Here is a 13,186-nt window from a genome sequence, read left to right on the forward strand (position 1 = left end):
TGCCAATAAGATGTAAAAAAAAAAAAACAAAAAAAACTGCATTTACTAAGACAATTTTAAAAGTCACATATATCCAAAAGTAGAAATATGAAGAAGACAAAAAGGGAGACAGTAAGGAAGAACCAAATTTCTAGAGTACACCAGTCTCTTCGGGATGCAAAATTTGGCAATAATATCCAAGAAACCCCAAATAATCATTTACACATTACATTTTTTAATAGGGCAGGATCAGATCTCCAGCTTTTGAGTCCTCTTTCCGTTTTGATGATTCTGAATTTTCTAAGTATCATATGACACTCAATTGCAGACATGTTTCTGGAGATCATGTCATATAATTTTGGTCCAGACCCTTATGGGGAGAATTCTTTGGTTTTTTAACAAATTTGTATGAATAGTAATATTACATACAGAAAATTACACAAAAGTGTTGACAAAATGACCACATCTGGTTAACCATCTTTCAGATGAAGATAGAACATTCCAGCATCCCAGAAGATCTCCACATGCCCTCTTCCAGTCACTACTCCTCCTCCTTTATGTGAAGACTTATTTTCCAATTAATAGCATAAAATGAATGTCACCCCTTAAACTTTGTAATTTGCTTTTCTTTTTATTAGCATGCCTAAACGGTGTGGCAATGACAGCATTTCTCAAATTAAATTTTAAGAATGAATGAGCTAACTTTATGACTCATGAGGCTTTAAGTAGCCAAAGTGTTTTAACCAACAAAAGATAAGAGTTTGAAAATACCTGCCATCCAGATTAGTGGCTTGTACAGCTGCAAATACTTTGGTTTTCAAAGGTAATCCTATACTTGGGATAATTAACTGCTGACTGTAGGTTGAATCCTAATGATGAAACAATAAAAATCTATCATTACCTCCCCAACAACAGCACATTTACCACCCAAAACAACAATGTTATAGAAAAAAAAGAGGAGGTAAATCAACATAGACCTACAGAACCAACTCCAAAAGTTGGTTTAATCCTCTGGTTTCTTGGCAGAACTGTTCTTAAACCACATCCATGTAACAAATTGACTTTCATGTATAAATCTTTCTGTTTCCACAGTTTAACAATATATGGTGATTAGTGTTCAGTGCATTTAAATTATATTCAGAGGTCAGTGGTTAATACTCAGTTTGCTTAATATTCAGTGGTCAATATTCAGTTTTCTAGAATTAATATTCCATTTATTTAAATTATTTCAATGGCTGATATTCGGTTTATTTAAGTTATACCTGCTTCAATTTAAGCCCTTAGAGTTGTAGATTTTATTTTTTTGACAATCTTTTATCAAATCACTTATCTGGCAATTTGAAATTACCAAAATTTAATTGAAAACCAAAAAGAGACCAACACATTTTCAGTATTGCCAGAATACATGCTGTAGAGTTCCTGAATCAAATTCCTTGGTGGTTACTTATAAAAGGGTGTCTCAGGACTTCATTTTAATGTCTTAACCCTTATTTGAGACCAATTCTAGAGGGTTTATTTATATCACTCTGCAATCTACAATAAATTAAAGCAGCAGATTAGAAATTAAGAAATGGAAGCTATAATTTGATAATGAAGAAAAACAGAAAAAAATGTAGAATGCAAAAAAAAAAAGACACCCCCCAAAATTTAAGCAGTCATATTATCTAACTAGAGGCCAATTGTATCCCCAAATTTAGGAACTGTAAAGATATTGCTCTTTGGCAGCTAAGAAAAGTTTTTAATGTTCATTTTGAAATCAAAGTCTTCGAGGAAAGGCAAAATATGGAGCATGATAGAAAGCTAGGAAGGGGGCCGGCCCGTGGCTCACTCGGGAGAGTGCGGTGCTGATAACACCAAGGCCCCGGGTTCAGATCCCATATACGGATGGCCAGTTCACTCACTGGCTGAGCGTGGTGCTGACAACACCAAGTCAAGGGTTAAGATCCCCTTACCGGTCATCTTTAAAAAAAAAAAAAGAGAGAGAAAGCTAGGAAGGAAGAAATATATTTTGAATTTTTAAAATTAAAACAATAATAGTTCAAGAAAAAAGTATTCATATGGAAATTTTCATTCCCAAATAAAGCCAGATAAGGGAGGGATTGTATGCTATACTTGGAAACTGTACTCTTCAGTCTATTTTCTGTATTTCTATGATAAATGAAAATGGTTCCTCTAACCATGCCTGATAGGTTATATTTTTATTTAATTATCTTTCTGGCTCTCTTTTCCAACTTCTCTAAGTAATCCACACTTCATTAACTACACAGATGTTTCATATTATATTTACAGCAGTACTGTCCTGAAGACGGCTATTTTGTATAACACTGCTGAGTCATTTGCAAATGTTGTATGACTCAGGTGTAGATCAATCATAAACCATCAATTTTTTTCTCCCAAAACTTCTTCTAAGAAGTAATTTCCTGATTTTATTTTGCATAATTGCCTTTACTCTTGTTAATACTATGTTGTTCCTAAAATTAATTATATCTATTTTAGTTTTCTTTCAATGTTTAAAAAAATTCATAATTACCATAACCCTATTTTAGAGTTGCTATTTCTATATCCCCTCAGAAGACACTAACATTTAGGTACAGTTCAAATACACAAAGGCATCCATCCTCACTTCCCATTTCCACAGAGGAAAAAACTGATATATTTATATTAGACCCAAATAAGGCCACAGTTCAACTTGAAATAACCTGCATATGTGGAAATCATAGTCATTAAAAGTCATTGTTTTTTATAAATATAATTTTCCTGAGTACACTTACTGAATCCCAGAAGACACAGAAATAAACAATCATGCTACATCCAAATTGGGTATAACTTTTTCTCACCAAATAACAAGCCAGAGAATAAGAGTAGTAGGTATATAATACAACTTTTCATCATTCCTAAGGGTTAGAAATCAGAAACTTTGCCTGTGAAATAGGAAGTAATGGTCCCTAAAGATTATAAAATGATATTTTATTTGAAATGCTACAAGAAGATAACATTTGGCTAGTTACATGATAGTGTTCCAAACAACTGAAAGATATGATTTTTGTATCAATTAGTAACAGTATACCAAATTTTTCTTCTAATATCGATTACTAACTTTTTAATGTCCTGTAAGTAACATGGCAAAATACTATAATGGCACCATGTTAAAAACTTTTTTGGGGCAGTGAAACTCTTCAGTATGTATACAGAATGATGTATGTATGAAACTCTTCTTTATTCTATACAGCAATGATGGGAGCATGTCATTATATATTTGTCAAAACTCATAAAATGTACAACAGGAAAAGTGAACCTAAATGTAAATTATCGGTTTTGGTTAATATTGGTTCATCGGTTATAACAAATGTTACTCTAATACAAGATGTAAGTAATAGAGGAAATCGTGTGCAGGGGGAGTGAGTTTGTGTGGAAACTCTTTACTTCCAGATCAATTTTTCTGTAAAACTAAAACTGCTCTAAAAATATAAATTATGGTTAATTTTTTAAAAATTAAAACTAGTTTATGGGGAAATGGTTGAGTTTTACCAAAAAACTGGTTAGTAAATAACTTTTTAAATTCACTTTAATTTTTTAATTCAACCACTAATAATACTTTTTTGCAAACTGATTAAAAAATAGAAGTACTTTGGTATCACTGATTTCATTTATAGTCTGATATCAAAAAATAGTACCTTTTTTTCACCATAAAATATTAATGTTATCATCAAATGATATCCTTTATTTAGCATTAAGATTCCAGAAACCCTGTAAAGGATTAAGTCATGTTAACAGCAGGGCTACAATGTATACCATTTCTAATGGTACAGGAAAGACCTAAATAACAAAGCTCTCTTCAAACCTGCACTTCTAAATTTTGATTTTCTGCTTCTCAAGGGAGAGAATAGTTTAATTTCACAGAAAATAATGGTATCATTAAATTCCATGTGGATAGGTTTCAAGATGGCGGCGGCTGCGGCGGCTGGCGCGGAGTAGCTGAGGTGGAAAAGGTGGCCACTGGGCCTCAGGCAGCCGGGAAGCTTGTGGACCTTCCTCTGGCCATCTCTTAAGGGAGGACTGCTGCTGCTGGCCGGTCGTGGGGGCTCAACGCCACTTTGCCCCCGGCAGGAGAGGCTGCCTCATTTACAGGCAACAGCTTTGAAGTGTGGAGCAGGAAAAGAACTGATTCTTAGCTGCAAAAGCGAGTCTTGAAACAGGGAACACAGCGCCAGGGCTGCTGTGGATGCAGCCAGGATCCCGGAGGCTGGGGCCGCACTGAAGGCAGCCAGCTGCCCTATTCAGGATTCGAGGTTTCAGGCCGGCATTAAAGAAGATTCCTGGGAGCGGCCGAGCGGCGCCGCGACTGAACAGCCCGAGGCGGCAGCGCCGAGAACACGGAAGGCAACAAACCAGAGACAGAGCGAGCGCCCGACCTGGCACAGCACTGTGAGTGATCCCTGGCACAGCTCTGTTCGGGGGGTGGATGCCCACGCGGCTCCCGCCTGCACCACCAGGCCACTCACTGCCCCGGTGCTGCCTCCATTTTCCCAGGTGCGGGCAGCTCTGCCCTGCTCCGCCATCACTGAGCCCATTTGCTTGGCCTGGCGCGGGGCTTTCCGGACCCTGCGGGCCGGCCTCCTCTCCCACTCCCTCCGCGGTTCTCTGGCGGGGCTGGGGGTGTGGGGCGTCCCGACCAGTGTTGGGAGGGCTAGGAAGTACGGGCGGGCCGACTGTCACTCCACCACACCCTGGAATCCGGCCCCGGTAAACTTCCTGTCACTGGGAGGCAGATACCATCTCTGCGACCACCAGTTTGGAAAAAAGCCTAACGAATTTCTGGTTGGGAATAGTGTGGCAGGAGAGTTCCCAGGTCCGCTTGAACCTGCCGGAGAGCAGGCTGCAGGCGGGCACTAGACTCAGTTTATACCGGGGGGATACAAAGGTGAACAAGACCCGAGAAAGATCTACACAGTGCTACAAAGGCACCCAGAGAGACCGGTCGTCTGTGCCTAGCAGAAACCGGGTAGACTTCGTGGGCGAGGCGGTGCTGAGCAGGGTCTTGAAGGCCCAGCTGATAGACGAGGGGTGCAGAAGACACACCCCAGCACAGCACAGTGTGCACAGAGGGGGGAGACGTGCGGCCAGGGAGGCGGAGACTCGACAGAAACCACACACCCGGTGGGGTCGCCACTGCACGATCTAACAGCCTGGGCCAGAGCACACGGAACGGGGAGAAGTCCTGTACAGAAAGTGAAAGCTCAACAGAGATCACACACCCTGTGGTACGTGATCCACAAGCCCAGCAGAGTACAAGCTGACCAGAAAGGTGGATCCCCGGAGAAGCCCAAGACCCGAGGCAACCACACACACAAGACACTAGAGGCCAACTGAGCAGTCACGGCGGGAGCCATACCAAATTGGCAACCACAGCAACATCCTAGTTAGTCATTAGTCTCAAACCGGTGGACTGTGAAACCCCCTGCCACAATGAATAAACACCAAAAATAAGACACCAGAAATACAAAAAATCAAGAAAGTACACCACCAAAAGTTAATAAATCTCAAACTCTAGATCCTATAGAACAAGAAGCCCTTGAAATAACTGACAAGGAATTTCGAGTGATAATTCTAAGGAAACTGAATGAGATACAAGAAAACTCAGCTAGACATCATGATGAAATGAGGAAAAGTATACAGGATCTGAAAGAGGAAATATACAAGGAAATCAATGTCCTGGAAAAAAATGTAGCAGAACTTGCTGAACTGAAGAAGTTATTCAGCGAAATAAAAAACACAACGGAGAGTTTAACCAGCAGGCTTGTCGAAGTTGAAGAGAGAACCTCTGAACTTGAAGATGGGCTGTTTGAAATAACACAAGCAGACAAAAAGAAAGAAAAAAGAATCAAGGACATGGAAGAAAATCTGAGAGAGATATCAGACAACCTCAAGCGCTCAAATATCCGAGTCATGGGTATTCCAGAAGGGGAGGAAAATGGAGATTCCATTGAAAACATATTCAACAAAATAGTGGCAGAAAACTTCCCAGGTATAGGAAAAATCACAGATCTTCAGATCCAGGAAGCTCAACGATCTCCAAACGTATTCAACCCAAAAAGGCCTTCTCCAAGACATGTCATAGTCAAATTGGCAAAACTCAGAGACAAAGAGAGAATCTTAAAAGCTGCAAGAGAGAAGCGTCAAATCACCTATAAGGGAGCCCCAATCAGGTTAACATCAGACTTTTCATCACAAACCCTAAAAGCTAGAAAGGAATGGGATGATATTTTCAAAATACTAAAAGACAAAGATTGCCAGCCAAGAATACTCTACCCTGCAAGGCTATCCTTCCGAAATGAGGGGCAAATAGTATATTTCTCAGACAAACAAAAACTGCGGGAGTTCACTACCACAAGACCACCCTTACAAGAAATCCTCAAGGGAGTACTGGGTTTGGTTCCTGAAAAATAACTACCACTGCCATAAAAACCTAAGAAAAATCTAAACCCGCTAGTACAATAAAAATGGCATTCATGAAGAGAAAACAAGCTAACAAAAACACTATCTGCAACCCAAGGAACCAACAAACAAAGAAACAAAACAGTAAATCAGAAAGCAAGGAACAAAAGACACCTAAGACAACCAAACAACCAATAAAATGCTAGCAATAAATCAACACCTTTCAATAACAACTCTTAATGTTAAAGGCTTAAATTCCCCAATTAAAAGACACAGACTGGCTGACTGGATCAAAAAGCAGGACCCAACTATATGCTGCCTACAAGAGACCCACCTCACCCATAAAGATTCACACAGACTAAGAGTGAAAGGATGGAAAAAAATTTATCATGCAAACAGAAAAGAAAAACGAGCTGGAGTGGCTATTCTTATATCTGACAAAATAGACTTTAAACTAAAAACCATAAAAAGAGACAATGAGGGACACTACTTAATGATAAAAGGACTGATCCATCAAGAAGACATAACAATCATAAATATGTACGCACCCAATGTTGGAGCAGCCAGATTTATAAAACAAACTCTATTAGACCTAAAGAAGGAAATAGACACTAATACCATAATAGCAGGGGACCTGAACACTCCACTGTCAATATTAGACAGATCATCTAGGCAAAGAATCAGTAGAGAAACACAAGATCTAAACAAGACTCTAGACCAATTGGAATTGGCAGATATCTACAGAACATTCCACCCAACAACCTCAGAATATTCATTCTTCTCATCAGCACATGGATCATTCTCCAGGATAGATCACATATTAGGTCACAAATCAAGTCTCAATAAATTCAAAAAAATTGGAATTATCCCATGTATCTTCTCAGACCACAATGGATTAAAACTAGAAATTAATAACAAATGAAACTCTGGAAACTATATAAACACATGGAAATTAAACAGCATTCTACTTAATGACATATTGGTCCAAGAAGAAATCAAGCAGGAAATCAAAAAGTTTATTGAAACTAATGAAAACAATGATACATCATACCAAAACCTGTGGGACACTGCAAAAGCAGTATTGAGGGGGAAATTTATTGCATTAAATGCTCACTTCAGGAGAATGGAAAGATGGCAAGTGAACAACCTAACACTTCACCTTAAAGAACTAGAAAAACAAGAACAATCCAAACCTAGTTAGCAGATGGAAAGAAATCATTAAGATCAGAGTAGAACTGAATGAAATTGAAAACCAAAAAACAATTCAAAAGATCAACGAATCAAAAAGTTGGTTTTTTGAAAAGATAAATAAAATTGACAAACCATTAGCATGGCTAACAAAAAAAAGAAGAGAGAAGACTCAAATAACAAAAATTAGAAATGAAAAAGGTGATATTACAACTGATTCATCTGAAATACAAGGAATCATTCGAGACTACTATAAACAACTATACGCCAACAAATTTGAAAATCTGGAGGTAATGGATAAATTTCTGGACACACACAAGCTCCTAAAACTGAACCGTGAAGACGTAGAAAATTTGAACAGACCAATAACAATAAAGGAGATTGAAGCTGTTATCAGAAGGCTCCCAACAAAGAAAAGCCCAGGACCAGATGGATTCACAGCAGAATTTTACCAAACATTCAAAGAGGAATTGACACCGATTCTTTACAAACTATTCCAAAAGATTGAAACGGACGCAAATCTCCCAAACTCATTCTATGAAGCAAACATCATCCTGATACCAAAACCAGGTAAAGATATAACCAAAAAAGAAAACTACAGGCCGATATCCTTGATGAATATAGATGCAAAAATCCTCACTAAAATACTAGCAAACAGAATACAGCAACACATACGAAAAATTATTCATCACGATCAAGTGGGATTCATCCCAGGGATGCAAGGTTGGTTCAACATACGCAAATCAATAAATGTGATACACCATATTAATAAACTCAAACACAAGGACCATATGATCATCTCTATAGATGCTGAAAAAGCATTTGATAAAGTTCAGCACTCATTCATGACAAAGACCCTCTATAAGTTAGGTATAGAGGGAAAGTATCTCAACATAATTAAAGCCATATATGACAAACCCACTGCCAATATCATCCTGAATGGGGAAAAGCTGAAAGCTTTTCCTTTAAGAACAGGCACTAGACAAGGATGCCCACTCTCACCACTCCTATTCAACATAGTGTTGGAAGTACTAGCCAGAGCCATCAGAGAAGAGAAGGAAATAAAGGGCATCCAGATTGGAAAAGATGAAGTCAAACTGTCCCTGTTTGCAGATGACATGATCCTATATATCGAACAGCCTAAAACCTCTACAAAAAAACTGTTGGAATTGATAAATGATTTCAGCACAGTAGCAGGATACAAAATCAACACACAAAAATCAGTAGCATTTCTTTTCTCCAATAGTGAACATGCAGAAGGAGAAATCAAGAAAGCCTGCCCATTTACAATAGCCACCAAAAAAATAAAATACTTAGGAATTGAGTTAACCAAGGAGGTGAAAAATCTCTATAATGAGAACTACAAACCACTGCTGAGAGAAATTAGAGAGGATACAAGAAGATGGAAAGATATTCCATGCTCTTGGATTGGAAGAATCAACATAGTGAAAATGTCCATACTACCCAAAGTGATATACAAATTCAATGCAATCCCCATCAAAATTCCAAAGACATTTTTCTCAGAAATGGAAAAAACTATTCAGACATTTATATGGAACAATAAAAGACCACGAATAGCCAAAGCAATGCTCAGCAAAAAAAATAAAGCTGGAGGCATAACACTACCTGACTTTAAGCTATACTACAAAGCTATAATAACCAAAACAGTATGGTACTGGCATAAAAACAGACACACTGACCAATGGAATAGAATAGAGAATCCAGAAATCAACCCACACACTTACTGCCATCTGATCTTTGACAAAGGCACCAAGCCTATTCACTGGGGAAGGGACTGCCTCTTCAGCAAGTGGTGCTGGGATAACTGGATATGGATATGCAGGAGAATGAAACTAGATCCATACCTCTCACCGTATACTAAAATCAACTCAAAATGGATTAAGGATTTAAATATACACCCTGAGACAATAAAACTTCTTAAAGAAAACATAGGAGAAACACTTCAGGAAATAGGACTGTGCACAGACTTCATGAATACGACCCCAAAAGCACGGGCAACCAAAGGAAAAATAAACAAATGGGATTATATCAAACTAAAAAGCTTCTGCACAGCAAAAGAAACAATTAAAATAGTTAAAAGACAACCAACAGAGTGGGAGAAAATATTTGCAAAATATACATCTGACAAAGGATTAATATCCAGAATATATAAGGAACTCAAACAACTTTACAAGAAGAAAACAAGCAACCCAATTAAAAAATGGGCAAAAGAGCTAAGTAGGCATTTCTCTAAGGAAGATATCCAAATGGCCAACAGACATATGAAAAAATGCTCAACATCACTCAGCATCCGGGAAATGCAAATCAAAACCACATTGAGATACCATCTAACCCCAGTTAGGATGGCTAAAATCCAAAAGACTATGAACGATAAATGCTGGCGAGGCTGCGGAGAAAAAGGAACTCTCATACATTGTTGGTGGGACTGCAAAATGGTGCAGCCTCTATGGAAAATGGTATGGAGGTTCCTTAAACAATTGCAAATAGATCTACCATACAACCCAGCCATCCCACTGTTGGGAATATACCCAGAGAATGGAAATCATCAAGTCGAAGGTATACCTGTTCCCCAATGTTCATCGCAGCACTCTTTACAATAGCCAAGAGTTGGAACCAGCCCAAATGCCCATCATCAGATGAGTGGATACGGAAAATGTGGTACATCTACACAATGGAATACTACTCAGCTATAAAAACGAATGAAATACTGCCATTTGCAACAACATGGATGGACCTTGAGAGAATTATATTAAGTGAAACAAGTCAGGCACAGAAAGAGAAATACCACATGTTCTCACTTATTGGAGGGAGCTAAAAATTAATATATAAATTCACACACACACATACACACACACACACACAAACCGGGGGGGGGGGGAGTAGATATAACAACCACAATTATTTGAAGTTGATACAACAAGCAAACAGAAAGGACATTGTTGGGGGGGGGGAGGGAGAAGGGAGGGAGGTTTTGGTGATGGGGAGCAATAATCAGCTACAATGTATATCGACAAAATAAAATTAAAAAAAAAAAATTCCATGTGGATATATTTTTCAGTTTTTTACCACTGGGAATTCTATTCTTTGTCTCATTCAATTATAATAAATAATATTGAATCCAAACTAGTCACCTCAATTCTACCTCAGAGAGCTTACACATATAAATCATCAGATAGAAACTTTCCAATTTAAAGTTATTTATATAAATATTGCTCACAGAAATAATAAATATCTGGACATATTGGGAATGAATATTGGAATGTGTTTGCTAAGTATTGTAGAACCAAGTAAGTTGGCAGCTTGTTTTTGCAGAAGAAAGTTTAGAAATGACAGAAAGGCAATCTTCATTCCAACACATTTTAATTTGTTGTTTAGAACTCTGTGGTGTCAGACTATAAACTTATAAACATAATTTTTTTTAAATGCCTTTGGAAAATGTCCTACTACAATATTTATAGCTCATTATATTCAAAGTATAAAGCACTGACTTTTAAATCAGTTGCATGAATTATAACTCAGTGCCATGATGACATGAATAATAATGCAAAAATCAGATTCATAATTTACAAAAATGTTGGTTGATAGATTGAAAAATTGATATTTAAATCAGGCATTTAAAATGTATGAATAAAAATTTTTAATCAACATGAAAATATCATTTGGGGGATTAATGTTACACTTATAAATAGAAATCCATGTATTTTTTTTTTGCTGCCACTTTTGATATTTACACGACAAAAGTTTAGACAATGCTTTTTAGTCCAATCCAAATTATTACAAATGTGACAGAACTGTCATCAGCCAAAACCCATACTGAAAATATTAACACATTCATCACCAAGGATGCCTCTAAGAGAAGAATCATTTGGACTTTTAATATCTATTTATCACAAAAATATTATTCCCCACATCTTGACCTTGACGATGGCTGTACACCCACACATAAATAAATATATGCATTTAAATATAGATAGAACTTGGAATAACTATCACAGAATCACATTTACAATATGAAATTTAAATCATTTATCAACTTTGAGAAAATTTCATGGAGTTCTTAGTGTACCTTTATCACTAATATATGAAAATGGTAGTAAAGATGGGTAAATGTTACTAAAGTGTAACAGGGTTAATATGGCTTTCAGTAGACCTTGATATAAAATCCGTCCCCATAAATGGCTTTTCACAACAGTGAAAGGGAAAATAACATCCTTCACCCATCAACTTACGTTATAAAGTAGCAAGTTCAAAGTGCTGACAAATGTGCCATTGTTCTCTCTCACAGAAATAGCAGCTGAGGACCTAAAAGAGATTTAGGGAAAGGAAAGCACTGATTTAATTTTAAATTAAAAGTTTTGTTTATGACGGAATGTTCGATTTAAGGCAATAGAACTCTTGAGTAACCCTGTCATACGTTTAACTGGGCCTGGAGTGGGCCCAGTTAAATCACTGAACAAAAAATAATCAAAAAGAAAGAGGGGATAAGTAAAGGCAGACTGTTCCTTATCATCTTTTTATTTATAAAATCTTTTTTTTTTCATTTTGCCTTACATATATGAGGCATTTTGCAGAAAAAATTCATTTTATAAAAACTTGAATCTGCTGCAAACATGATTTCATCAATTCCATTAGAATAGAAATTTCATGAACTCAGGGATTTTTTACTTTGTTCACTGCTAGAACATTGCATGGTAAATAGTAGGTATGTAATAAATGTCAATCAAATAAATTAATTTCCAACATTAAAGTTCAGGAAAGTGTTTATTGGGGGGCAGGGAGACAGAATGAGAGATGCTTCTCTCTACACCTATATCTTGACTCAAGGCCTTTCTTTTCTCATTTTCCACATTGAAGTCTTGGCTTTTGACCAAGGTGTTATCATCACTATGCTATTCAAACCAGCTATGAACATTTTTTAACTGAAACAGAATGTGGCCTCCGTGTTCCCTTATAACTAAGAGTAAACAATAACTATGACTTTATAATAGCAAACCCTAAAACTGGAGAGAAAAAGTTTTCACTCAATCACCCCATCTTGTCAAAAATATTTGACAAATTCAGGTGATTACATTGTAATGTGGATATAACCATGTCTTGGAGTACGTGCTTTGGGAATAATAAATGAAGACATAACCTCATTCCATACCACTTTTCCTGGGATATCACTGGCATCTGGGCTAGAGTAATGGAGACCCCAGAATCTGGAGCAGCAGAGTTCAGCAGTGAGATCATATGGCAGAGGGAGGGAAGCCAGGCAGGACCCAGCAATATAGCAACTAATTGCTCTATACACTATAAACACTACAGGGCCTTCAGGACTGCTAAAGCATGCAGGGTTCCTGGGCAAAAAAAATGAGGAGAACCCAAGGCTGACACATGACTGGTCTGAACTGGTTTTAATCTGAAATTTATGTGTGTGTGTGTGTGTGTGTGTGTGTGTATGTTTATATATATCTCAATACGAGGGCACTTCAAAAAGTTTGTGGAAAAATAGAATTAAAAGATAATACAAATCTTTCCACAAACTTTTTGAAGTATTCTCAAATATATATATATATATGTA

At 37.3% G+C, this 13,186-nt stretch overlaps 1 protein-coding gene across 1 annotated transcript in view; it reads right to left on the reverse strand.

The window, feature by feature from the left end:
- ZPLD1 (zona pellucida like domain containing 1) overlaps nucleotides 1-13,186 on the reverse strand; it is a 46,748-nt gene that overhangs the window by 11,807 nt on the left and 21,755 nt on the right. The window contains exons 4-5 of the mRNA XM_063079130.1: nucleotides 11,853-11,925; nucleotides 751-848 (exon numbers count right to left, since the gene is read on the reverse strand). Of these exons, the coding sequence (XP_062935200.1) occupies nucleotides 751-848; nucleotides 11,853-11,925 (171 nt within the window). The remainder of the gene's footprint in view (nucleotides 1-750; nucleotides 849-11,852; nucleotides 11,926-13,186) is intronic.

This window comes from Cynocephalus volans, chromosome 1, assembly GCF_027409185.1.
Source record: "Cynocephalus volans isolate mCynVol1 chromosome 1, mCynVol1.pri, whole genome shotgun sequence".
Taxonomy (NCBI): Eukaryota; Metazoa; Chordata; class Mammalia; order Dermoptera; family Cynocephalidae; genus Cynocephalus; species Cynocephalus volans.